The sequence below is a fragment of the Hibiscus syriacus genome, unplaced genomic scaffold (genome assembly GCF_006381635.1).
Source record: "Hibiscus syriacus cultivar Baekdansim isolate YM2019G1 unplaced genomic scaffold, ASM638163v2 tig00111941_pilon, whole genome shotgun sequence".
Classification (NCBI taxonomy): Eukaryota; Viridiplantae; Streptophyta; class Magnoliopsida; order Malvales; family Malvaceae; genus Hibiscus; species Hibiscus syriacus.
This window is the reverse complement of record NW_024063217.1, coordinates 408,173-436,015: the sequence shown is the minus strand read 5'-3', so window position 1 is coordinate 436,015 and position 27,843 is coordinate 408,173. Positions and strand designations below refer to the sequence as shown.

Sequence of the window (27,843 nt, the reverse complement as noted above, 5' to 3'; positions counted from 1 at the left end):
CAAGCTACCACCGAACCATGGTGATCACGAGCGACAACACCAATGAGTCCCGAGCACAACGTAAACCAGAAAATGAATAACATAGTAGAGGGACCGACTCTACAATTTGTCCAATACAATGCATAACATCTAACAAGGACATATACGCTTCTTTTCCGTATATGTACACTATCGTATCCGATCCCACACGTATCCTTTGCTATATACTCGTGATCTTATAACGAGCCCCAAGCACTACGTAAACTAGAAAATGAATGTTTGGACAACAGTAAAGGAATCAAATGAAGCAACTTTAGGAGAAAGTTTCCTTTTTTTCCCCTCTGTAATTGGACCATATGGTGTAAAGAATCTTTCTTTTTCTAGGCCGCCAAACACCAACCTTGAGAAAATTCAGCTTTGCCTTCTGTACAATCCAGGGAAAGAGAAGAAAATCTGGGTTTTTTAGTCAGAGAATCATAATGATCATCAGCAATCATATGGTAAATTGGAATCCTTGAAATCATATTGTTTTTATCATCGGTCAGCATAGCTCCTAAAACAGGGAAATATTTTGATAATCGTTGAATATACGGAGATCCGTGTTAAAAATATGTTCATATTCAACATTCATACTCAAATCCGAATAACATAGTAGAGAAAAAAGCTCAAACGGGTTCCTCTGTAAACATTTTTCCTAGAATTTACTGTAAGTCTCTATGAAGCAACTTCTGTTAACGGAGCATCAGTCAGCAATGGTTCGGCTGTTGTCATTTGAGTAGCGGTTGTCATCAGGGCGGAAGTCTCGGGCGGCGGTTGGAAGAACTCAGTATAGTTGAATTCAATCTGTAGTCGGTGATGTAACGGTGTTGATGCCCCTAAACCCTTCTTGATATCTACCTGCAATTCCCTAATAGGTATAGCAGCCAAGAAGCTCTTCATGTATTCCTTGCAAGACTCCTTTCCTTGGCAAACAACCTCCCCAACGTCCTCGCTTTTTACCGATTCCTCGGGTTTGGTTACTACGGACCCTGCAACAGAACCGTCCTCCTTCCCATTGACCTGTTGAACCTGTGAACTCTTTGGTTCGGTCGCAGCCGTTGCTGTCTGCTGCTCGCCGGATGGTTTATCATCTGATGATTGAGTCGTATTTGGTAGCTTGTGGATTTCGGTATTGCTGTCGAATTTCAAGATGTAAGCTTGTTCGCATCCCTCATAGAGCCTCTCTCCCAATGTGTCAATTATGTAGTAAGCTTCCGCTTCGACTTTAAGGATAAAAAAATGGTCATTCCAACTAACGATGTAAACCTGTGGTTCGCCATTGTTAAGACATTCTTCACTGGCACGACTAATCTCATCCCAGATGTTATCAAACGACATTGCACCGTGCAGAAAATCAAATCTTCCCTCATCCATTCCCTCCGGATGGAAAAAACCGATAAAGGATTTTCCTGGAACTACAGTAAGAGGACGTAGTTTTGCTTGGAGAACCGTCTCAAGATCAAAGTGCTTGTCGGGGAACCGCTCCCTGTATGTTTCATTCTCACAGAGGTTCCTCCATTCCGATGATCCGTCTCTGATCAAACTATCTAATTGAGACTTAATAGGCATCAAATCACGGTTATTCTGAAACCAATCGGCAATGACAGCAACAAGGGCAGTACATGCACTTTCACCGGCTGCTCGCTCACTCCGTTGATCGATAGATGCAAAGAAGACTTGTGCTTGAAGCTTCAAGTGTCCATCACGGCTTACCACTTCTTTTTGTTCCCAACTGCCAATAGCAAAATTATCATCCCCAAATTCAGAAACCGATGAATGATTTGCAGACGAATCTTCATCCGTCTTGTACCACTGCCAAAAGAAATTAGTTAGAATGTGGGATATGAAAAAACTCGGATTTAATCCGAGATTGTACTTTCTTTCACTTTTCAGAAAAAATGCAAACAAAGAAGCAAAGTGAATTAAAGTAAAAATATTCAAGAAATGGTTCTTACCCCAAGTGCAAGAGATTCATCGGAGCTAAGTTGACGGCGATCAAAATCAATGTCATCCCCACCTTCATCTCCATAGGATTTCTTCAACAACGGCTCCCCTTTAACTTTCAGAGATCTGAAGCTCAGCTTCCTTTTCCTCCAAGGCAAAATTCTGCGCTTCGAACTAGTTAGCACGGTTGGCTCCGACACTGATGCAGTAGAATCCTCGATGTTAGAGGAGCCAACATCGTGCTTACGGTTGCTGTAGTACACCCAATCTTCACCTTCCTCGTTGATCTTCATGCTGGAGTAAAATGATCCAGCATAATTTGCATATGCCAGAGAACCATAACTAAACGACTCCCGGACAATAGAGTCATCCTTTCCCTCATCCGATTCTCCTTCCTCAAAATCATCGAGTGAATCCGTGTCCAATGGATACTCACCATCATCACTCTTGGCGGAACACCTTCCTTCACTTCCCCCATCCTCTCGACAGGCCTTTTTAGCTGTCCTGGTAGAAACATACTCTGTAAAAATTCTCACTTTCCTAAGGCCAGCTTTAATCACAGAAAGCTCATCCTTTTCCATCGAGACCGTTTCTCCAGACCGGACAGGTGATGCAACCGGCACTAGTGCTCTTTGTACCAAATCAACAGTTTCTTGAGCAGTTCGTAGTTCCAACAAGCTAAGTGATATCTACACAATCAAAAACAACCTAAAATTAGACAAAACAAATATAAACCTAAACAAAACAATGAATTGAACATAGTTCAAGTCAAGGAACATACGTCAAGTTGCGGACCGGACTCAGCGGCAGCGGAAGAGACTTTAAGCGGGACATTCAACTCAAACTCTTTCTTCTCAGAAGAAGCATATTCTGCGAGATTCAACGATGCTGTCCCGATGATGACAGGAAACTTGTTCTTAGGCCCCTGGTTCAATCCCTGCTTAAAAGAGCTAACTTCTTGAAATCGAATACCATAACAATAAAAGGATAAACAAACCCTTCAGGTAAGAATCCTGAATCCCTCAGCCTCCAATGATCAGTTAATCAATCCCAGTTTCTACATGTTATCATGTTTAAGTAGAGCTAAACCACTCAAAATGTTCAGACAGAACACAATTGGTCCAACAAATATGCAATAGAATCATCAAAATTCCAACAGTAAACAACCAATCTAATTCAACAGTAAAAATGATTCCAACAAAAAAAATTAAAAAGAGATTAATTTTCAAAAAAAAAACTTACGTTGAGGACAGAGAAAGCGATCTCCCACGGATGAAATACATTGTCTTTATAAGCCGATAAGCTACAAAGGGTTTGAAACTCCTCGTCCCACAAAACGACACCATTCTCGTCAACGCCGTCGACTTCTTTCGTGAAATTCCTCTTCACCGTTCGCCTCAAAGAACCGAGGGAAGCCTTTGGACCTTTCCATCGAATCTCCGCCGTTAATTTCTCCGGATTCTCTGAACCTTCCCTCACCGGGTTCCACCCTTCTAGCCTCCTTACGATTAACTTCACCTCGTACTTCTTCGAAACCAGTGGCGGCCATGGTCGCCACTTCATCATCTTCACCACCATTTAAAAAAATAAACTTGATTTACTTGAATTGTTTGCAGAAAAACAAAGAAACCCAGAAATATGATATGGTTTTCTCTCTGGGATTTCTGTAATATAAACACGAAAACGAAAGGAAAGAAAGAAGGAGACAATCTGGGGTTCTTGAATAAAAAAGAGGGTAGTTAAACAAAGGATCAAAAATGGAGATTTTTAGTAGTTAGAAGGGGAATTGGTTTAATTTGATTCTGAAGAACAGACAAAGAGAAACAGAGAGTGAACGTTGGGAGGGACCATGAAAATAGAAGGGGGAGAGAGAGAGGGAAGGGTTAAAAAGGTTAACAACTACTACAAGGGTTAAAAGAGGATAAATTTAGCAAAGCAGAGTTTTACAAATGTTGGAACTCTATACCGATATTATATGAATGGATAATTATAAACCTTCAATGTAAATTACAAAAGTTGCATGTACACAAATCGTTCCTCGTTTATAGAGTGTTATTTTGTTGAGTATCCTGACTATTAAAAATTATAAAATATTCCTCTGATTATAGGATGTTACTTTGTTAAGTCACTCGCCATTTTCTATTACAAAATCGATGATTGTTTGAGTTGGACGTTACCTTGATAACTAATATATGACAGTTGTTTAAGATTCTAGGATCATGCTTTATCATATCTCAATCAGTATATTATTGTCCAGCTCAGAATATCATCAATTTTTCAAGAGAAAAAGACGAATTTGGAATATATGAATAATTGAGTTGACCATTTTTAACTTTTAATAGTCTGGAGACTCAATAAAAAATACCCTATAATCAGAGGGACCGTTTGTATATTTTACCCATTATAACATAAATATAAATTCAACCGAGTTAAGATGACAAGAATCTAATCTAATTTAAACTATTGTTATCTCTAGGTTTATATAAGATTCAAACTCGATCTTAAAAGATCGAGTTTTTTCCCTCTAAAACTCAGGTTCGAGACAGATCGATATTAGAGTAAAGATATCTGATCCAAAATATTTCACTAATGTTTTTCTTCTTACCTCCCTTTCCTTGGTCAAATTTTCATGTCTCTCCCTACTCCAAATTTCTAAAATCATAAAATCATCATTGACAATTATACTAATCACCACTGATCGTCGTATCGATTACTGTTGAAATAATTTAAAATCTCAAGCGATAACAATATTTTCTTTAATTATTAAAATAATTTAACAGACTTTAAAAAATAATTATATAGATTTATTGAAGCATAGTCTAATAAATTAATATATGGATAATCATGGGAAAATATATATTATTAATGTATTGTTAACGGAATGTTCATGCAATTTGCATAATATTTAATATTATGACCTAATGTACACACTGTATTTGCAAATAATTCATACTATTGAATTATAAGTCAATGTTGTTTTGCTTCATAGGGTGGGTTTGCATAAAGTCCTCTTCCTTCTCCATTTTGCTCAAAGGAAAATGTTAAAAAATATAATTATAATTTATTATCAAATTATGCTTCTTTGAATAGGTAAAACTGTTTTGGTTGTTGACAAAATTGAGTATTAAAAATAGCATCTTAATCATATTATTAAATTTGAAAAATAATTATCTTTATGAACAATAATAATTATAGCAATAAAAATGGCAAACCTCAACATTTATTCATGTGTATTCGATCGAGTCGTGAAGAGTTTGATGTTTATTAAGTAAGCTTGGAGTTTCAATTTTTCGGACAGAGAAAAATAATATTGGGAGAATTTTGTTTTCATTTATAAATTTAACCCGTTTTTCACTTTTGCTCATGTAGTACACTAAATTTATCATTTTTTATTTTTATCGTATTTCGCATCAATTAAACCGTCAAAGTTGTTTAATTACGTCATTCTATACCCTACCCCTAAATTATAAACCTTAAGTTAGGATTTAGGATTTTTAGTTAGGATTAAGGTATAGAATAATGTAATTGAGCAACTTCGAGGGTTAAATTAATATGAAAATACGATAGGGACGAAAATGATAAATTCGATCTACTACAAGGGCAAAAGTTACCCCTTTACCTTAATTTTATTATGAATTATAATTATTCACAAATTGGGTCGAATTTGAATTAAATTCGTATACGATATTATTGTTAAAGTTTAGTCCAACTTGCAATATGAGTTTTATATTTCAACTAAATTTGTTTATTTTTATAAATTACTAGATAAACTAAATTAGATAAGATTAGAAGAATCAACTATATTAAAAAAAGAAAAAAATAGGATAAAGTACACAAGTGGTCCCCTGACTATAGAGTATTACTTTATTAAGTCTTTTGACTATTAAAAGTTACAGAATGATCATCCGACTATTTATTATGTTCCAAACACGTCCTTTTTCGTTAAAAAATTGACCATTGTCTAAGCTGGAAGTTAACATAATAACTGGGATACGATAGTCGTTTTAGATTCTGATATTAGATTTTATCATATCACAGTTAGCATATTAACGTTTAATTCAGAATACCATCAATTTTTAACAGAAAATGATGAGTTTGGAACATAATGAATAGTCGGTGACCATTTTGTAACTTTTAATAGTCGAGGGACTAAATAAAGCAACACTCTATAGTCAGAGAACCATTTTATAACATCTAATAGTCGAGGGACTTAATAAAGTAGTATCTTATAGTTAGGGGACCATTTATGCACTTTACCCAAAAAAATAATTTCTAATATATTCATGAGATTCTCTACATAATTTTTATATTGAATTTGTCAATTTTGTCATGCTTTCTCTATCCTTATGCTTAGCTTGTATGCATCAGACAAACCCATCATGCAATAATACTTTCTATCTTTTATGTCAAAAAGGTATGATTAGGACTTTTGAAAAAAAACATTATTAATTATATAAAAAAAGAAAATATTTATTATATAATTAATAAGCAATATGAGTCGTTAGATTTTATGGGTATACGCTTTAATGCTAGGCGACAAGGGCTTTCCAAGGGTGGAGTGGGTCATTGCCACGTGTCATACCCACGCTTGCCTTGATTAGTTAATCATAAACTTTTTGACTAATAACTTAAAATAAAACTTTTTGACTAATCAAATATCATTAATATTATTAATTTAATTTGACAATTATAAAAGTTTCATTATAATATCATAAAAATAAATAAGTTTTAAGGTGAAGTACTATAAGATTTTATTGAGTCTTTCATCATTAAAAGTTATAAAATGATCTCCGATTATAATATGTTGCTTTGTCGAGTCCTTCGACTATTAAAAGTTACAAAATTATCATTCGACTATTTATGATATCACAAACTTATTCCCTTATGTTAAAAAATTAACGGTAGTCTAAACTAGACGTTAATTTCTTAACTGTGATATGATAAAATAAAGAATATCAACGATCAATAACTAATATTAAAATTAGTAACGTTGTCAATTAATAAAAATGAAAAAAAAAAGAGATGAACAACACATGAAAGAGAGAAAATTATATTTTTAGGGTTTTTCACGATATAGTAACTTAATCTTGATTCTAAATTATTTTTATATTTTAAGTAAAAACAAAATTGTGAAAATAAATTAATATTCTATTCATAATATGAAAAAGCAAAGAGAAAGAAAAGTGATGGGATATTTTATTGCCGCCCATTTACAAAAAGCCACAAATTAAGTCAGAAGCAAGCCAATTGGGTGATAATTATCATCCTCGTTATCGACTACAGGATGTTGTTGAATATAAGACGTTTTTTTATTGAGTCTTTAATTATTAAAAATTATAAAATGATCATTAGTTATTTATTATGATATAAATTCATTCATTTTCGTTAAAAATTAACGGTATTCTAAGCTGGATGTTAGTTTGTTATTTGAGATATGATAATCGTTCGAGATTTTATGATCAAATTTTATCATATCTCAGACAGTAAGCTAACATCCAGTTCTAACTGTCCTGGATGAGTTTGGAATATAATAAATAGTCAAGTGATCATTTAATAACTTTTATTAGTCAGATAACTCAACAAAGTAGCATCCTATATTCGATGGCTCAACAAAAAAATTATTTAGTAATACAAATTCAAATTCAACATGAACCCATCAAAAAAATTGAAAAAATATATACAAATTGCAAATTGTATATAATAAGAGAGAAGATTATGTTCAATGGGCTTTGCATTGAAGAATCCCTTTATACAAAACCTGCCTATTGAGAGGCATTTTAAGAAGCTGCCGTCTATCAGCACCACTGCCTTTAGCATGCTTTGCAATGGCCAAAGCACTCAGATTCCTCTTCCTGTATTCTTTGTTGTTCGACGATGGCTCCCGAACATCATCGGCAAAACGAACCCTTTTCTTCACTTGACATTTCCCATTCCCTACACCAAAAACAAACCCAGAATTCCATTCATGCAGTAACGTACATATGTATGTATGTATGTATGTATGCATGCATGTATGTGTGTGTGTATGTATTACCAGCAAGCTCGAATTCGATCTTCTTCATGAAATCCGAGAGGAGACGTTTATGGACTTCATGTGCAATGAAGACCACACTTCCAGAAACTGCAAAGACTGCCATGAGGCCTAGCCTTAAAGACCCAGTTTCCATTTTTTTTTTTGAATTCTTACTAAACAAATGGATCAATCAAGAAATGATGGGGAAACATTTGGTTGGACATAGGAAGAGAGATCGAGAGAGAACGATGAAGAGAATGAGTTGGTGGATGGATGGTTTTTATATGTGAAGATCATGAAACAACAAGGATGAAATGATATCTAATAATACAAATCATCTTGCCTTTTCTGCTTAATTTTGACTTATCCTTGAAATAAATGCACTAAAAATCAACTCAGATTTGGTCATTTTTAGATAATAACTAAACAAAACTAATTTCCATTTTGTAAATCTGGGTGCCTAAAAGAAGACCAATGTCATATATTCACCAGAATTTACCAAGCAAAAATCTAAAACGAAATCTATCTATCTATGTAAAGCTGTATGCCGATTTTAGTAAATATCACCATTCGATACCTTTGCCTTGAAATTTTGATGAGAAAATCCAACCGGCCCTCCCCTTGGATTCGAACCAGACACGAGTTATCTTGTCATCCGTAATTGTAAGTACTCACTTCTCACCAGTAATCCATACAAGAACATGAGCCTTTTCTAAAATGATGGAAATGGTTCCGGTCTCTCACGATCAACTCCAAACATTTGGAATCAGCTTGGTAGCATGGTGACAATCCTCGCACACTTGCAAGTTCTTCACTATTCAGATCACCGTTGGAGCCTTGGTTCTCATAATCCCATAAGCAATAGCAAGCTTCTTACTATGTCTATGAAGAGCACTTTCTTTTTCTTCCTCGTCAATGTCAAAGAATGCATCAGATGTATTCCCTGTATAACCTGCCAATCTTATCCTCTGGAGAATCTCGTCCCAAGTTCGTTCGATCATTTCGATTTCTCCATGTGACTTTTCTCCCATCGTAAATTTATGAACTTTCCCATCGAACTCGATCAAACTATAACCCGACTGCTTTTTAACACCCTTTCCTTCATCATATGTCTCGTAGCTTCAACATTTTCCCACCTGTTTGTACGTGCATAAATGTTCGAAAGCAACACATAATACCCAGGGGCGTGGCTGGGGCGGCGCGAACTGCGCGACCGCGCAGGCCCCCAAAAAATGGGCCCAAAAAAGTATATATATAGTGTGTTTTCCAATAAACGCCACTATAAATGGACTTATTGCGACATCTTTTCAAAAAAATGTCACTATAATTGCGCAGGCCCCAAAAAAATGGTAAAAAAAATATATAGTGGCGTTTTTCTAATAAACACCACTATAGATGGACCTATTGCGACGTTATTTCAAAAAAAAAACACCATTATTGTTGCCTCGAAATCGAATATATCTAAAAATTAGGGTCCCTTTATAAGAATTTATACGGAGCTCCCGAAAACCTAGCCACGGCCCTGATAATACCCACTGTGTTTTGGCAATAAGGGGATCGATATGTTCCCTACTCTTTCTGCAATTTCCGCATTCTTATGAATCCTGCACGCTCCAAGCAGCGCACCACAAATCGGGTCATTCGGTTTCACCGGCATTCGAAGAACAAACTTCTCGGCTTCAGCTAACTTCCCAGCTCGCCCGGCAAATCCACAACGCAACCATAATGTTCCAACCTCGGCTCGATTCCGCACTCTCTTTTCATGCTCTCAAACAACTCTAGACCTCTCTCTACTAATCCACCATTGCTGCAAGCAGATAACAAATATGTAAACGTAATATCTCTGGGTTTCAACCCGGATTTCGCCATTTCTGAGAAGAACCAAAGTGCCCTCTCTGCATAACCATGCATTGCCAAACCAGCAACAACAGCAGTCCAACTAAGAACATCTTTTCTCAGGCATTTCGTCGAAAACTTCAATAGCTTTCTCGATACACCCACATCTTGCATACATATCCACCAAAGCAGTCCCGAGATTCACATTCAAAATCAATTTGTTCTTCACGATATAATCATGAGCTTTTTCACCTAATCCAATAGCACCCAAATGAGCATAAGAAGAAATCACACCAACTATAACCGTCTCATTTGCTTTAACCCCTTTCTCCTTCAGAACCTCAAATAATTCAACAGCTTCGTCAGAGCAATTGTTGAGTTAACTATTAAAAGTTACAAAATGGCATTGAATGTTGTTTTATTGAGTTTATTGTCTATTAAAAGTTATAAAATGGTCACCCGACTATTCATTATGTTACAAATTCATCATTTTTCATTAAAAAATTGACCACAGTCTGAGATGTATGCTAATCTATTGTTTGAAATATGATAAAATCTTATCTTAAAATCTCAAACGACTATCATTTCTTAAACAATAAATTAACATCTAAATCAAATTGTCGTTTTTTTTAACTGAAAATGTCGAGTTTGAAATATAATGAATAGTCATGTGACAATTTAGTAACTTTTAATAGTCGAGATACTCAACAAAAGAATATCTTATAATCAGAAGATTATAATGTAACTTTTGATAGTCGAGAACAAAAAAACATTTTGTAGTTGGGGGACAATTTATATACTTTATCCAAAAATTTAAAATTTTTAAAAGTTACAACTCGATCTTCTCTGAGATGTCTAAGGAAATACAACCTAATATACGATTAAGGAAATGCGCTACCAGAAATATTAATAATTTTTTAATATTTTTGATAAAGTGCTACCTAAATTATTTTTTTCTATCGAAAATATTAATATTATACACTACCTAAAATATTATTTTTTCTAAAAAAAATAAGTAACTAAATTAAAAATTTTAATAAAAAAAATTTTATATATCATTTTACCAAAAATATTAATAATTTTGATAATATATTTCTTTACCAGTATATTAAACTCAACACTCCCCTTCTCTGTCAATTCTTTCATGATGACAAAATTAGTGGCACACTTGCGGACAACAAACATCTTTATATGCATCTAAAGCAGCAAAGTGAAAGGGTCATGGGGTCCAAGTGTCTTCCACTGCCAAAAGTTGTTAATACCGAAGAGTCGAGCCAACCGCTCGTTCTTGTTCGAAACAACATTTCAACTTTCTTCACCACTTGCCCTTTTTCAATATATTCACATTCCTTTTTCCCCTCCTCAACAACACATAAAACCAAAATTGGCAATTAAAATTTCTATTCTTTGATTCTGTCTTATCTTAAAAAACCCTCCTTTTTCAAGACCCTTTTTCGTTTGCTGCTCAAACAACAACTCTTGGTTCTCAAATCGTGTTCTTTTCAGATCAAAAGATTAAAAATAAAAACTGGGTTTTGTTTTGTGATTTGGTTTTGATTGAAAACTTTTTGGGGGGGGGGGAATGAAGTTTGGGGAGATTTTTAAGGAGTATCTGCATGGTGATCAGGAATGGTTTCTGGATAAGTTTTCCCATGTTGAATATAAAAGGCTTAAGAAAGTGTTGAAAAGTTGCAGGCGCTGTAGAGCATTACATCAAACAGATGATGAACTGAACCCAGCATTGTCTCAGTTCTGTCAATGTCAATCTTGTCCAGGTGATTTCATTTTTTTAAAATAAATTTTATTAGCATGAATTGTCAGAAACTTGATGGATTCATGGGAGGAAGATGATGTTTGTTTATTCATGTATAGATTTCAAAATTCCCAGGGCATGAAATCTAGTTTATATGTGTATATATATACATAATGTTTGTGCTTCATTAAAGCTTTAATTATGTAAGTGATTAGCTATCCCTTTCGTTTTAATCATGCTTTTTTAGCTGTGTTAATGGTGATTAAACAATGGAGGAAGAGAATATTGGTTTCCTAAGCTTATTCTCTCACTTTCATGGCTTTTGAAAGTATATAATGGAGTTGAATTGAAGCAACGCTCTGTTGTTTTTTGAGATAGGGAAAGGTTCTAAACTCGAATATGCCCACATGAACCAACCGGGTCAAGTTTCGAAGTAACCGAGTTAAAGCCGAGTTATGGTTTCGAGAACTTTTGTTCTTCATTTGTTCGAAAATATAGCTCACAGGCTTTGAACCTATGTCTGCTATGGATAATCATATTAACGAATCGATCTAAGCGCGGTTCTAATTTTGGGAAATTTGGTTATTCCTTTGTCTGATGATATACCTTGCAAGCCTTTGAAGGCCTATTTATGAAATTTCTATTGTTTTTGATGCAAAATAATGGCGAATAGAGGTTTTTTTTATTGCTGATATGAAGCTCGTGATTCGTTGTTTTTGGATGATCTTTTGATTAGTTTCAGCATCCTTTAGTGTGTGATCAGATGTTCTTCACCGAGTTGATGAGGGAAGCAATGGATATAGCTGGATGCTTTAGTTCCAGAGTCCAGCATCTCCTCCATCTTCACGTCCCCACCGGGATGCAGCGGTACATGTTGCGGTTGCGTCAATGTTTCAAGAACGACCAGCAAGTGTTGGTGGAAGAAGGGCAGATGTTGATCGAGTATATCACGATGAACGCGATCGCTATCCGTAAAATCCTCAAGAAGTATGATAAAGTATGCAGCGGTTGTTCTTTTCTTCAATGACTTTGCTTTAGACTAAAGAAAATGGATATTCGAAGATGATTCGATTGATTCCATCTGTTTCAGGTACATAGCTCTGCTAACGGGAAGAACTTCAAATCCAAGATGAGGGCAGAACATCTAGAGCTTCTGCAATCGCCATGGCTGATAGAATTGGGAGCTTTGTCATTGAATTTTAAAGGGTCGGATTGTGAAGCAGAACTCATTCAGTTTTCCGGTTCGTTTTCGTGCGACCTCGATGCAGAGGAACCGGTGATGACATTGATGCTCCCGCATTCAATAAAGCTGGAATACAGCTTAAAGTGTGCTATTTGCTTGGTAAGCTCATAACTACAAAGTGCATTTCCATTTTTATTTTTCTTTTACACACTGCGATATTCTCATTTCGGTTTCGGTCTTTCATCGGTCAGGATTTTGTTTTCAATCCTTACGCTTTGACTTGTGGTCACCTTTTCTGCAAATCTTGTGCTTGCTCAGCTGCATCCGTGATGATCTTTCAAGGACTTAAAGCTTCAAGTCCAGATTCAAAGTGTCCCATCTGTAGAGAGGTTCGGGTTTTTCTTCTTCTTAAAATATCCGTGCTCTACGTCCATATCCGACACATATTTGGTTATAGAGAGTTGTTCTTACTGCTTCAAGTTCCATTCTAATTGCATTAGGCATTGAGTTCTCTTTTTCTTGACAAGTCTGTTTAATTGTGCTCATACTTCGTGTTCTAAAACCCGAACTCAAGAACGTCGGTAAGAGTTCGTGTTTGATAACGAAAATGAAGAATCCGAATAACATACATGCATGGATCTAGGTCATCTCCTAATGTTTTTGTCTCTCCCCTCGTATGCAGGCTGGAGTTTATGCTAACGCAGTACACATGCTAGAGCTAGATCTGTTGATCAAAAGAAGGTAAACTAATTTCCTTGCTACATACGAGGATACTCGTATTCGATACACGCATATATCTATATGTCGGAAACCGAAACTCAATCGAGCCGGAAATCGTTTACAGGAACAAAGATTATTGGAAAGAGAGGCTTGTTGCGGAACGCGCAGACATGGTGAAACAGTCCAAGGAGTTCTGGGAAACCCAGACCGAATATGTGGTCGGATATTAAATTTTAGTCCTTCATTTTCTATAATATTATTGAAAGATGAAGCCATTGGTTAGTGTCTAGCGTTGAATCAAGCAAGGTCGGCTTAGCTTAGGACCTTGTATGAGTTTAAGGTTTCTCGATAAAAATTGAACTGAGCTCGTAGCTTGGTTTCGATCTAGTTCGGGTTCGGACTTTGTGTTGTGTTTACGTTTGATATTATTAAATAAATTTTGGAATCGAATCGTGTCAGAATCCGTCAAATTCGTATATTTTTGTCGAGCATAAGCATAACCTAATGTTTGACAAGATCATGGAATATGGCAAAAGTTGTGATAGGTGAACGTTACGTCTCTCGCATTCATTCTACCATTGTCCAAAGTGTGATTTTTGTTTGGCTTAACATATAAATAAATAGCTAAACTATATTCAAAGTATTTTTAAGTTGATTTTTGGTATCTAAAGAAATTTTATTTTATTAAAAATAGGTACTTATGTTTTTCAGATTGTCTTTCTAGTTCTAAGGCTTCACCTGATTAATTCGCACCGACTCGCGTTGTACACCTAGCTTTGGTTGGTGAGTCTCACAGCATGGATTTTTTACATATACAAAGAATCGTACTCGATTCTTGTTTAAATGATCAAACTGCTTACTACTTGAATCATCCTCTATAGGTAGGTGTTTATTATTTTTTTCGTTACACTTTTAGGCATTTACCATAAAAAACTTGTTAAGTGACATATGTTATTTTTAAATTTTTAAAAAAATATTATTTGAAATATTTTTAAAGAAATCTGAATGTGATATGTGTCATTTATCGCTTTTTTTAACGGTAGACATCTAAAAGTGTAACAAATAAACATTAGACATATATTTTTAACGAATTTTTTTTAAACATCAAATTAATTTTAATATAATATAAATATTTATTTTATATTATTTTGAGGAAAATAAGGAATCTATTTCTTTTAAGGTTTAATATTTAAAAAATAGAAAAATGGTAAGAAATCTCTACTTTATGGACACATGAAGACAAAATTGATTTAGATATTTTATGTTTCATGATAAGAGAGAATAATATATATATTAGATTAGAGCTACGTCATTATTACAATATTTTATATGATAATTTATATATATATTATGCAACTTGAAATGCATGCGTATTGCCACATGACTTGCCACCAAGTTACTAATATTTTGGTTGACTTTTCGTTAAAAGTAAGATTTGATCTTTTTAATATTAAGAGTCAAATATAACTTTTTTTTAAATCATTCCTAACGTTTAGTTTTTATTTTATTTTAATAATTATTGTTAAAAATTTGACACATTTAGTGTCTAAATTATTAGTTTTGATCTATTTTAGTACCAAAACATTCAATTTTTTTCAAAAATGAAACGAAAATTAAAAATTAAGTATGATTTTTAAAAAATTGAAACTTTAAATACTAAAATGGATTTAAACTAATATTTTAGGTATTAAATATGTAATTTACCCTAAAGATTATAATGATGAAAGGTATAGATGATGAGGACTAAAATTATTATTATTCTTAATTTCTTTTAGAATATAGGGTAAAGTACAAAAATTGTCCTCCAACTGTAAAGTGTTTCTTTGTTAAGTAATGGCTATAAAAAATTATAAAATAGTTCTTTAATATAAGAAATTACTTTTTGAGTTTCTAATTATTAAAAATTATAAAATGGTCACCCAACTATTCATTTTTGTTCCAAATTCATCTTTTTCATTAAAAATTAACGACAATCTAAACTGGATGTTAATACGATGTTTGAGATATGATAAAATTTGATCTCAAAGTCTCAAATGACTATCATATCTCAGAAAACAAATTAACATTCAGCTTAGAATATTGTTAACATTCAGCATAATGAATAGTCAAGTGATCATTTTGTAACTTTTAATAGTTTAGGGACTCAACAAAGGAATACCATATAGTCGGAGGACAATTTTTTAAATTTTAATAGTTGGATGACTTAACAAAACATTATCCTATAGTCAAACAACCGTTTGTGTACTTTACCCTAAAATGTATTTGATATCAAAATAAAAATTTTAACTAAAGAAAATGAAAATTACTAAATCGGTCCAATAAGATTTAAATTTGTCAAATCAGTCCAATTAGCTCAGGTCAATAACCACGCCGGCGAAACGCTATCGCACCTCCGACACCCAGGTAACTCTTATTTCTCCGGTTAAAGTGTGTGCTTCAGCCGTCGATGGCGGCGTTTATTTCATTGCCTCTTGTATGTGTGTGTTTAGATTTCCGATTTGTCTGGGGGAAAAAACTTAATAGACATATTTCTTTGTTTCTTGTTTACTGTTCAACGGGAAATGAAGAAATAAATCTATTTATTCATATGAAATTTTGAAAAAATTATGAATTGGGTTTAGGGTTTTAGTAAGGCAGTGACATTGATAAGATTTCGTGACCTTAAATTTCTGCGGGGAACGTCCATGTATCCGGTAAAGGGTAAATGTGATTAAGTTGATAGTTGAACTCATTGGTTTGTAGAATTACTTGGGGTAAATTCTGGGCTTGTTGGCTTTTTCATCAGGTTCAGGTTGTATAATCACTCCATTTGGGAAATTTGTTCTATTTATTGTACGTTGCTGCTTTTCATCTTCAACTTTTCTGGTGTTCTCTTGGCTACTGAGTTCGAGTTTTGTTCGGAATTTGTATCAAATCTTAAAAATATTCGACTTTTTAAGTTTCAGGCTGACTAGAGATGGCGGCAACTACGTTTGCTTTGGTGGCAACTACACCGTGAGCTTTCTCATTTTGTTTGCAAATTAATCACTACAATTTGTAAACTATATATGCTGTTTCTTTTGGATGTAGACTGATGATGTGCTTCCAGGTTTATGTGGCTATAGGATCCTCGGATAATGCGAGTCTGATCACTTCTAGATTTCGAGAAGGAACTGAGGTCACGTAACAGAGAATTGCAGCTGCACATTTTGGAGCTTGCAGATGTTCTCGTCGAGAGACCATCACAATACGCTAGACGAGTGGAGGAGATGTCTCTTATATTAAAGAACTTGTATCACTTGCTGAACTCATTGCGTCCTCATCAGGTAGAAAGGCCATTGTCACATTATCTGGCCATTTATTTTTTCTGCTAGGCAAATGCTCTTGAATTCACTTGGCTCTATGGTTGTATTTTGTTTCTGCAGGCTAGAGCAACACTGATACACACTCTAGAACTTCAGATACAGCGCCGTAAAGACGCTCTGGAGGATATTAAAAGGTATGTTTCGGGAGAAACTGCTCCAGGCTAATTTTTCTGCCGAAAGAGAATAATTTGTTCTGTTAGCTGCTTAGAAGTATGATATGAAATATGATCATTGATGCCTACTTCCTCTATAATCATGAAGATTGCAATAATGCCTTGTTAAGTATACTTTAGATAATGGTTAATGGCCAGGGTGAAATTGAACCTTACCTTGAGTCTATTTTTACTCCCAGAATGTAGAAGAATTATCCTCGTGTTGTTTATCGACTTAATTGCGTTACCTTTCACCGGAGACAAGGATATTCCTCTCAGAACTCTAGGGTCAAAAGATGTTATCAGTGTCAATGCCTTGGTAATGTCCTCATCAAATTTCAACCTTACTGGTTTAGTTGTTCGGTTGAAATTTCTTATCATGTGATCCTGTCACACCCCAAAGTAGGGGCGATTTCCCCCCCCCCCAAAAAAACACTTTTTCGTTATATTTAACTCTCAGACACCCTTTTAGATATATTTCTCGATCTAACACCCTTTGCAGTAAGGTACGGCCCATGCACCGCGCCTTACGCCCTGTGTTGAAAGACGTAGCCCATGCACCGCGCCTTACACCACGTGTAAAGATCAGATGTTAGTTTCATAATTTTTTAAAATAGTGCCTAATATGTAATTAATTTATGTTAGTATGATTTTTCTGTAAAAACGTCAACTTTTTTATTTATTTTTTGCGTGTGCAAAAAAAAACTTTATGCATTAAAATCTTTAAATATTTTTTTATAAATTAATTATAACTCGACAATTTTGATTTTTTTCATGAACTACACAATATGTATAATCTAGTATAAGAAAACTTTGAGGGTAACAACAACAACAAAACCCTATTCTCATATGCAATGTGAGTAAGGGGGAGGTAGGGGAGTAGGCTGACCCCAACGCCAGGTTGAGAGCAACTTCCGTGGAAGGCCTCTGGTAGTCAGAAAATTAAAAATAAAGATAAAATGCAATGCATGTATAAATAAATAAATAAATACATAGTTGAACAGTCTTCATATGCAGTCTTCATATGCACGTCTGTAATGGGAAGTAATCCTGCAAATAAATCCCTGCGTAGAAATCTCTGCATATAAACTGAAACGTAAGATCCGGCTAAATTTAAAAAGAGGAAACCTGAAGAGAATGATACACAGAAGTCAACGATAGCAAGCTACGAGAAGGAATAAAGTCAAATGGGTTAATACCTAAACTAAGGCAACACTACTCCGCTACCCTAGTTCTAAGCCTTCATACATTCCAATGGCAGAAACATGTATAAAGTAGAAGTCATGGAAATTACAAACTCGGCTACCCTGGTCTTAAGTATCTATACTTTCCTATCAGAGGTCATGTCCTCGGTAAGGGTTGATTCCTTCAAATCAGATCTCAAGCAGTCTTCCCACTTCCGCCTTGGTCGTCATCTCCTTATGGCACCGTCGACTATAATCGACTATACCCTCCTGACCGCATCTGACGGTTGTCGCCTAAGTACATGCCCAAACCACCGTAGTCTTCCCTCCCTCAATTTTTCAGATACATACACCACCCCCAAGGACATCCTAATAGCAGAGTTTGGTGTAATGTCCCACAGAGTCCTACCACATGTCCATCGAAACATTCTCATTTCTGCGGCTTCCATCCTCCTTACGTGATCCTTCCTGAATGCCCAAAATTCTGATCCGTACAACAACACTGGTCTTATTGTCATTCTATAAAATTTTCCCTTAAGTTTTAGAGGCACCTTCTTGTCACACAAAACTCCAGTAGCAGCCCTCCACTTTAGCCATCCCGCCTTTGTACGGTGTGTAACGTCATCATCTACACCCCATCTTTATGTATCATAGACCCTAGGTACTTGAAACAATCCTTTGAGGGGATAACATGTCCTTTTATGCATACTTTTACATCTTCATCGTTTTGGTTCCCACTGAAGTTTGAACATACATACTCTATCTTTTCAATATTGATCCTTAGACCTTTTTCTTCCAAAGTAGTCTTCCAGGTAGCCAGTCTACTATTCAGTTCAGTTCTTGTTTCATCAACTAGGATAATGTCGTCAGCGAAAAGCATACACCATGGAACACCGTCTGGTGTCGCACAATAGATGTCGTCTATAATCAAGGCGAAGATGTAAGGGCTAAGAGTCGACCCCTGGTGGTGTTCGATTTCCACCGGGAATGCCTTGGTGTCGCCAACTGTAGTCCTGACGTAAGTAGTAGATCTACAGTACATATCACGAATCGCCCGGATATAAGCAGTTGGGATCCGTCTCGTTTCCAAGGTCTTCCAGATCGTATCGCGAGGAACGCTATCATACGCCTTCTCAAGGTCAATGAACGCCTTGTGTAGATCTCTATTTTTTTAACTAGTATTTTTTTTACAAAATGATGACGATGATGATGATAAGAAATATTTTATAATTTAAAAAATTGTAAATTTCATATATTTTTGAAAATTTTATTGACTTTTAAAATTAATTGCTTAAAAATATAAAAATATTAAAATAAACTTTTAATTACAATTGAGGGATCAAATGAATTATTATTCATTATTCATTACTTTTTAGAAATAGTTAATAATGTTTATCCATTTTTAATAAAATTATAATTTAATATTTATTTAATATTTTTAAAATTAATATTAGACAAAATATTTTAAATATATAGGTGATATTTTTTAGCTTTACATTCTTTTTTTATTGAATTTTGTTACAAGTTTAAAGAGTAACACAAAAGAAAGAAAAATCCTTAGATTTTCATGTATGTATTTATAATTTTCGTTTAGAAACATTTTACCATAATTTTTCTTAATTAATTTGAATAATAACACAATAAATGATTATTTTGAATTATAACTCATATATTTAAAATTCAATAAAAATATAATAAAAAGGATTAAAAGTGAATAAAATTTAATAAAAAAGAAGGTAAAACTAAAAAAAATATCACATATGCATTTAAAATATTTTTTCTAATATTAATTTTAAAAAATATTAAATAAATATTAAATTCTAATTTTATTAAAAATGAATAAACATTATTAATTGTTGCTAAAAATAATAATTAATGATTAATAATTCATTTGATCACTCAATTGTAATTAAAAATTTATTTTAATAGTTTTCAAACAATTAATTTTAAAAGTCAATAAAATTTTTAAAAATATATGAAATTTATAATTTGATCTTAAAACCTCAAACGACTATCATATCACATTCTTCATGTTAACGTTCAACTTATACAATTACCAATTTTTAACGAAAAAATACGAGTTTGGAATATAATGAATAGTCAGGTGACCATTTTGTGACTTTTAATAGCCGAGAGACTTAAATAAAGCAACATTCTATAGTTGAATGACTATTTTATAACTTTTAATAGTCAAAGGGTTTAATAAAGCAGTATCCTATAGCCGGGGACCATTTGTATACTTTATCCTAAATTTAAATAATAATATAAAAAAATCAAAACTAAACTATATATATATAGGTAAAGTACACAAATGGTCATCGACTATAAGGTGTTATTTTGTTAAGTCTCTAACTATCAAAAGTTACAAAATAGTCCCCTGATTATAAGACGTTATTTTATTGAGTTCTTCGAATATTAAAGTTACAAAATTGCCACATAACTATTCATTATGTTTCAAACTCGTCCTTTTCCGTTAAAAGTTTAATAACAATTTAAGCTGGATGTTAACATGCTGCTTGAGATATGATAGTCGTTTAAGATTCTTGGATTAATCTTTATCATATCTCAGACATTAAATTAATATTCAGCTCAGATTATTGTCAAATTTTTAACAGAAAAATTATGGATTTGAAACATAATAAATAATATGATAACCATTTTGTAACTTAATGATTTGATCATTATATAATTTTTGATAGTCGAGGGACTAAGCAACATTCTATAATCAGATGATATTTGTAATTTTTTATAATTAAGGGACTCAATAAAATAACATCCTATAGTCAAAGGCCATCCATATATTTTACCCTATATATATATATATATATATATATATATATATATATATATATATCAATTTCAATAATTAATGGGTTTCTTTTTCATGTCGGAAAGGCAACTAATATGATTTTGAAATACCCATTTAAGTAGTCTCCTGCTTCATTTAAAATAGCAAAAAGCTTGACTTAGTAACACACGCGACAGCTACGTTTGAGCAGATTAGGTTGTCTGTCCTTTCCTAAAACATAGCTTAGGTTGTTTGATCATGGTTCCATCTACTCTTTAAGCTGAATGCTTCTCAATCTTTATTTTATTTAGTGCTATGACTATTAAAATTTATAAAATAATTTATTAATTATATAATATTGTTTATTTTAATTTTTTTATTATTAAAAGTTATAAAATGATCAATCAGTCTCTTTTTTTATTAAGCTAAGGTGAATACAAAGTAGTTTATATTCTAAATATTCTCAACCATTTGACAATGAACGCTCAATCATCCTGTTGCAGCTGCTGGTGTTTGAACCCGTGACCTCTAAGAATAACAACGATTCACTTAACCACCAGGTAAGTTGGTTCGTGCAAATTTAAATTGATGTTTAAATTAATGAAAATACTTAATTGATATAATGTTGATACTTTAAATATTTAATTATGATATTTAAAAGTGAATAATTAAATTTTAATAATTAAAGTGAATATATTAAATCCGAGACTCAAAATTAGTATGGTGGATGGGCAAAAGATTTCTTAATAGTTAATTCTACAACCACCAAAGTAGGTAATCTCTTCTCTTGCAAGTTATTTGGCAAAAAGTTTAATTAATTGAATCTATATTATATACAAAATAAATTGAGTTGGTGTTATAAATCAAATTTGATATTAATTTAGTTGAAAAGTTATTGTTTATTTTAGGCTTAATATAAAAACAAGTGTCTAAATTATACCTTAAATTGATTTTTGGTGCCTAAAGAATTTTTTTTTGTTAAAAATAGGTGTCTAATGTTTTTTGTTACATTTTTAGGTGTCTGTAGTTATATTTTTATTTTTAATAATATTTTTTTTTCAAACAAAAAAAGAAAAAAATCAAAGAAAATCAATCTCCGCATCGTCCCTCTCCTTCCCATCCCCCTCCTCCGATGATGACGAAAGGTCATCACCGGATGTGTTTTGTTCGTAGCAGGGCGTTGAAGTCGCCAGGAAACAACAAAGGAAAACTTAGAAAACTGACAACCCTTGCAAAGCTTTTCATGATGATCAATGTAGTTTCATAGGGGGTTGGGAATTGGGTTTTGGTTATGGCGGCGAGATAATTCTAATGATGTAAACGGTGACAGTTAGAGATCGACTGTGATCGATCTATGGCGAAATTTTGAGTTTTTTTTTATAATATCAAATCTTTTTTTAAATTGTATATGTATAAAACGTATAAGATAACATCAAAATTTAACGATTATTATAATCTAGACACCTAAAAGTATAACGTTAAAAATATTAACCACCTATTTTTAGTCGAAAAATTCTTTAGACACCAAAAATTAATTAGATGTATAATTTAGACACCTAAAAATGTATTAAGCATTTATTTTTAAAATATTTTATTTTTAAATGCACTTGATATTATTTATAATATATCAGATAATAATAACAAATAATATAAACAAAAGCAATTACCAAATTTTAACATGATAAAAGATTAAAATCAGAATTAAACCTCTAAAATGAGAATATATAAAATAAAAATACAAAGAAATTGACTAATTAATTTTTTGTTTGATGATGGTGCATGATTAGAACTCTGGGCAAGAGATTCTGAATGAAGAACATAAACGTTGTACTCAACAATAGCGTTCCCCGTATCGTAATCATATCTACTAGTCCTCGCTTCGGCATATCCGCGAGCCAACCGGAAGACGCCACTGCCGCCGATCACCGGCATCTCTCTGACGTCGGAAAACACCGGGTTCCGCCCCATAAGGGCGAGGCTGCTTCCCTTATACTCCCCTTCCATGAACGCAAAGTTATACGCCATTAACAAGCTAGCTTCAGTCTGAGACGCCGTGACATAAATCCCTTGCGCTCTTCCCACGAGTTTGGAGTCGATATCGGGGCCGACGGTCAAACGGTCGTCTATAACCACCACCGCGCCGAACGGAGAGGACGCCGTCGTCGTTGGCGCTTTTGCCACGCGGATTGCGGTGGCGTTTTCTCCGGCGACGATGTCGTGGAAGTAGAAATGGAGGTGGCTTAGTTGATCGGGTTTGTTTAGCCCCATGGACGATGGGGAGAGAACTCGAGCGAAAGGCTTTGATTCTACGCCGGCGGAGGGTGAAGATAACGATAGGACCGCGAGGAGGAAGACGGTGGTGGACAGACCTAGGAGGAGCTCCGCCATGGTTGAGGCGGTGAAAGCTTTCGAGGTTGTAATATAAAATAGCGTCTTCTTTTGTTGGAGAAAATAAAATAGGGTGTGGGTACATGAAAATTGACATAAATTTTATGCAATGTATATAGACTATAGTGTTTATGATTTGATTTTGAAGAGTTGGTGAGAAGATATTTCTATAGGTTGAAACATTATAATATATAATTTTTTTTATAAATGAGATTAAAATAGGTTGTAAATTGTATGTAAAGTAAACAAATGGTCACAATTATAGGATATTGTTTAATAAAGTCCATCGACTGTTAAAAGTTACAAAATGATCCTCTAACTATAGAATGTTGTTTTGATATGTCCCTTGACTATTAAAAGTTAAAATAGTCATCTGATTATTCATTATGTTTCAAACTCGTCCTTTCTCGTTAAAAAAATTGATGTTATTCTGAGCTAAAAGTTAATATGCTTATTGTGATATAATAAAATTTGATCATAGAATCTCAAATGACTATCATATCTCAATTATCATGTTAACGTCCAACTTAGAAAATCCCGATTTTTTAACGGAAAAGAATGAGTTTGGAACATAATAAATAGTAAGGTGACCCTTTTTTAACTTTTAATAGTCAAATGACTCAACAAAACAACATTATATATTTGAATGATCATTTTGTAACTTTTAATAGTCGAGGGACTTAATAAAACAATATCATATAGTCAAAAGACCATTTATATACTTTACTCTAACTTTTTTATGTCTTAGTATCGTTATTGATATTCAATTCATTAGTCAATCAATTCAGAACGAATATCATATAGGTTCGTTATAGGGTGACTCATTCATTCTAAGTTTTTTTATTCACAAGGTGTTGAATAATCAGGTAAAGAAAATGAAAGAACACAATAATTTTAACAAGGTTCAACAATGTGCTTACGTCTTCGGTGCCCTAGGCGGCGCTAGAATTTTTATTCAATGTCTCATAGGTTTAGGTAGCATCTCCTTTTATAATAAATAAACAATGTTACATATTTACAAAAATAACCCTGTACCATACTGCGGGCTGCGCCCTCGCACCCCAACTCACATAATCGTAACCCCCATTACGAGATTTTCTTTGTAAAGACAGATGATGTTCGCTTCGCTCACTCCGCTCCATCCTCTATCCTTTTTACCGGTATATTTATGAGTCATACCTAACACAAGGTCATATAGACGATTAAATATTAATTTAAATTTTATTTGATAATTAAATTGAATTTTAATGTAATTATAATAGTTGAAGATTATTGTGATTATATTTCCTTAGATAAAAAAATCTTATTATGTATTATTTGTGATAAGATGTATTATACATCGTATTTATGAAATATAGAAAATTTCATATTTATAATATATAAGTTTATAGTTTATTATTTGTTAAAAATAATATATTAAATAAATCCTATTCTATATTAATATTATTTCTTAAAACTCAAATTGTTCTACTCTGCGTTGATTTATATAATTATTAGTAATATTCGAAATAGTATTTAATAAATTCAGAGTTTGAATCCCATAAAAGGAATTTATTTTAATAATGTAAAACATAAACATTATATTCAACAACAGTGTTCCCAGTTTTGAGATCAAAACTCTCCGTCCTTGCTTCGACATATCCACGAGCAAACCGGAAAGTCCCACTGCCGCCGACCACCGGCATCTCTCTCACGGCCGAAGACACCGTGTTTCGCCCCAAAATGGTAAGGCTGCTTCCGTTGTATTCCTCCGCCATGAAAGCAAAGTTATACGCCACCAGCAAGCTAGAGTCAGTCTGCGACGCGAAAGCATAGATCCCTTGCGCTTTTCCCACGAGTTCGGACCCTATATCGGGGCCGACCGTCAAAGGGTCGTCGAGAACCACCACCACACCGAACGGCGACGCCGCGGTCGTCGTCGGTGCTTGGGCTACGCGGACGGCGGTGGCGTTTTTGCCGACGACGATGTCGTGGAAGTAGAAATGGAGATGGCTTAGTTTCTCCGGTTTGTTTAGCCCCAGGGACAATGGAGAGATGTTTTGAGAGAAAGAGTCGGATCCTAAGGCGGCGAAGGACGAAGTTAACGTGACAACTGTGAGGAGGAAAGCGGCGGCGTCGGAGTGTTTTAGGAGGAGCTCCGCCATGGATGAGGCAATGAAGGCGTGTGAGTTGTGACAATTAATGTGAAATATATATAGTGTAAAGTGTTCATGTTTTAAGTGAAGGTTGGTATCGATCGCTGTAAAACAATATAAATTATGTAATGAAAAATTATACATTATTCCAAACTTATATATAAAGTGGTTAAGTAAAAAAGATTTATATAATGGAACGTCAACTCTCATTAAGTAGAGTTAGAGAACTTTTAATAATTATAATTTATTTTTTATACGATGTCTAAACTATAGTACATTGTATTGGTAAAAATATCAACCAATTAAACTTATTAAATATTAATAATCGGTTGATCTAATAGGATAAGACATTAGATCTCTTAAATAAGGTTAAGATATTCGAATCCGAACAATTATAAATAAAATAACTGAAAAGAATTATCTTTATTTTTCAAAATTCAATAAGACTGTCCCTAAATAGAATGTCTCGTTATGATGAGATAAAAAAAATATAATTTTTTAAATAAAAAAAATTATTATTACTCGGCACAATAAAAATAAACTATGCCAATGATCATTTATGTTTGGGGTGGTGTTTATTTTCACTATTAATGTTTAAAAAATCATAAATCGATCACTAACGTTATTGTTTGTTATAAAATAGTTACTCGACGTTAACGACCGTTATTGTAGTTACGAAAAATCGACATGTTGTGTTAACCACTGATTTGACACCGTTTGAATACTATTTTGACTAATCCTTATGTTCATCTCCGCTCTCTCATCTTTCCATTTCTCTCAAAACTTTCTCATCAAACAAGTTGCACAGTAACTTGGATAGTTACAATCATTTCTTAAACCTTTCTCTAACATTATCTTGTTGCGGAAGACGGCTATCGGTTAAAGCAAAATCGTAATTAATAATTTGAGAAAATAAAAATTAAGATAAAAGAGACACAAATTTTACGTGAAAAACCCCTAAATAATATAGGGTAAAAATCACGGGCAACAATAGAAGAATTTCACTATGAGAAAATATGAATTACAACTTCTCTCGATCTACCAAGGAGAAAATAATGATAATTCTCTCTTGATAAAAAGGAAAAAACAACTCTCAAGAAAACTCTTTAGTAATGGGAGAAAGCTAGAATGATTTAGGATGATTTTGAAGCTAAATGAACTAGGGTAATTATAGTTAAAGTTTAAAGACTAATCTTATAAATACCTTAAAATTTAGTGATTAAAGTATGTAATTTGCCCATCCACATTTTCAACATTTTAAGTGGAATTATTTTTCAACCCATCAATTTGCACCGAATAATTTGGCCATCAATTTGGCCACTTACCTTGACTTTTCAACACATCTATCTATGCTTTAAAGGCAAAGCCCTCACCTTTGCTCTCTCTCTCTCTCTCTAAATACAAAGACTTTAACTTTACATTCATTTTCTTCTCTTTCTCTCTCTATCGAACAACCATGAATTCATAATCAGCTTATTTCTCTCTTTGGTATCCGTTTCCATGGCGTTTCACCACAACAACTATCTTTCCCAAGATCTAACTCTCCATCACTTCACCGACGAGCAACAACAGCATGCGGATCAACTGGCGGAAACCGCCGGTCCCAACCGCTCTCCTCCTACGCTCGTAGCATCCTCAGGCACCGCAGCCACACAGTGGTCAAATCTCTTGTCAAGAATGATAAACACACCTAGGGTCTGCCCAGAATGACTTCTTGTCAAGTTTTGGAACAACCAAAGTGAGATTTAAGAAAACCATTGCTTTTATAGTTCCTGCAAATATACACGAATGAATGTATTAATTCTTCGAAGATTGAATGAAAAAGCAAAAATGTTTTTCCTTCAATAAAATTCAAGGATTCATATATGAGATATTACTTCCCCGCAAAGCAACCTAGGGGCATGGAACGAGTGTTGAAGACGAAGAGGAGGAAGCATGATCCAGGAAATCCGATAAGCAAACGAGGGTTTCATAACTCGGCGACGGCGACGATGTGTTCCATTAAACTCAACGATGCTTCTCGGCCGGACGGTGGACATGCAATGACGACGTCGGAAAAACGGATAGCAACAAATATTAAGCTATTGGCGGTGAAGAAGGAGAAGATCCCTATTTAGGTTTTCTTTACCCTTTGTGTTTTTGGTGTATAAATGTGTAAATTAAACAAAAATGATGATTTATTTTTGGATGTAAAACTAAGACAAATGATGAATGTAGTGAAGGAGAAGGAAGAAGAGTAAAGAATGAGTTGTGAAAAAGGAGAAGGAGAAAGAGTGAAGAATGAGTTGGGAAGGAGATTCCCAACATAGTTATTAGGGAAAGGCAACTTTGGCATTTTTAGGGTAAAGAACTCCCAGGAAGAAAAAGGGAGAGGGGAAGAAGAAG

General features: G+C 33.9%; 5 protein-coding genes and 1 pseudogene across 6 annotated transcripts; 1 reads left to right on the top strand and 5 right to left on the bottom strand.

Moving 5' to 3' along the window:
- Nucleotides 1–581: 581 nt before the first annotated feature.
- On the bottom strand, nt 582–25,964 carry LOC120173071. Of its 2 annotated transcripts, XM_039180360.1 has the most exons (6): nt 25,949–25,964; nt 3,593–3,599; nt 3,205–3,553; nt 2,744–2,899; nt 1,974–2,651; nt 582–1,830 (listed from the first exon to the last, which is right to left on the bottom strand). In XM_039180360.1, the coding sequence occupies exons 3-6, from the start codon at nt 3,538–3,540 to the stop codon at nt 694–696; spliced, it is 2,307 nt and encodes a 768-aa protein (XP_039036291.1). In that variant the 5' UTR covers nt 3,541–3,553; nt 3,593–3,599; nt 25,949–25,964; the 3' UTR covers nt 582–693. The 2 variants fall into 2 exon arrangements, with proteins under 2 accessions (XP_039036291.1, XP_039036290.1); XM_039180359.1 differs by lacking the exon at nt 25,949–25,964 and having other exon boundaries at nt 3,205–3,802.
- On the bottom strand, nt 7,682–8,253 carry LOC120173150. The gene is made up of 2 exons (XM_039180410.1): nt 7,997–8,253; nt 7,682–7,896 (listed from the first exon to the last, which is right to left on the bottom strand). The coding sequence occupies exons 1-2, from the start codon at nt 8,127–8,129 to the stop codon at nt 7,682–7,684; spliced, it is 348 nt and encodes a 115-aa protein (XP_039036341.1). The 5' UTR covers nt 8,130–8,253.
- Nucleotides 8,558–10,187, bottom strand: LOC120173149 (annotated as a pseudogene).
- LOC120173073 (probable E3 ubiquitin-protein ligase BAH1-like) lies at nt 11,375–13,821 on the top strand. The gene is made up of 6 exons (XM_039180361.1): nt 11,375–11,586; nt 12,317–12,561; nt 12,655–12,906; nt 12,999–13,136; nt 13,430–13,488; nt 13,592–13,821. The coding sequence occupies exons 1-6, from the start codon at nt 11,394–11,396 to the stop codon at nt 13,695–13,697; spliced, it is 993 nt and encodes a 330-aa protein (XP_039036292.1). The 5' UTR covers nt 11,375–11,393; the 3' UTR covers nt 13,698–13,821.
- LOC120173074 (dirigent protein 22-like) lies at nt 22,568–23,410 on the bottom strand. Its single transcript, XM_039180362.1, has one exon. The coding sequence runs from the start codon at nt 23,321–23,323 to the stop codon at nt 22,637–22,639; it is 687 nt and encodes a 228-aa protein (XP_039036293.1). The 5' UTR covers nt 23,324–23,410; the 3' UTR covers nt 22,568–22,636.
- On the bottom strand, nt 24,879–25,477 carry LOC120173075 (dirigent protein 22-like). Its single transcript, XM_039180363.1, has one exon. The coding sequence runs from the start codon at nt 25,465–25,467 to the stop codon at nt 24,880–24,882; it is 588 nt and encodes a 195-aa protein (XP_039036294.1). The 5' UTR covers nt 25,468–25,477; the 3' UTR covers nt 24,879.
- Nucleotides 25,965–27,843: the final 1,879 nt, after the last annotated feature.

Coding starts and splice junctions, on each gene's coding strand:
- LOC120173074 (XM_039180362.1), bottom strand. CDS start 23,323: ATGGCGGAGCTCCTCCTAGGTCTGTCCACCACCGTCTTCCTCCTCGCG.
- LOC120173075 (XM_039180363.1), bottom strand. CDS start 25,467: ATGGCGGAGCTCCTCCTAAAACACTCCGACGCCGCCGCTTTCCTCCTC.
- LOC120173150 (XM_039180410.1), bottom strand. CDS start 8,129: ATGGAAACTGGGTCTTTAAGGCTAGGCCTCATGGCAGTCTTTGCAGTT. Junction 7,897..7,996: donor GATCGAATTCGAGCTTGCTG/GTAATACATACA, acceptor TTTTTGGTGTAG/GGAATGGGAAATGTCAAGTG.
- LOC120173071 (XM_039180360.1), bottom strand. CDS start 3,540: ATGGTGGTGAAGATGATGAAGTGGCGACCATGGCCGCCACTGGTTTCG. Junction 2,652..2,743: donor AGTCCGGTCCGCAACTTGAC/GTATGTTCCTTG, acceptor TTGATTGTGTAG/ATATCACTTAGCTTGTTGGA. Junction 1,831..1,973: donor ATGAATCTCTTGCACTTGGG/GTAAGAACCATT, acceptor TTCTTTTGGCAG/TGGTACAAGACGGATGAAGA.
- LOC120173073 (XM_039180361.1), top strand. CDS start 11,394: ATGAAGTTTGGGGAGATTTTTAAGGAGTATCTGCATGGTGATCAGGAA. Junction 13,137..13,429: donor AGTGTCCCATCTGTAGAGAG/GTTCGGGTTTTT, acceptor CCTCGTATGCAG/GCTGGAGTTTATGCTAACGC. Junction 13,489..13,591: donor GATCTGTTGATCAAAAGAAG/GTAAACTAATTT, acceptor AATCGTTTACAG/GAACAAAGATTATTGGAAAG.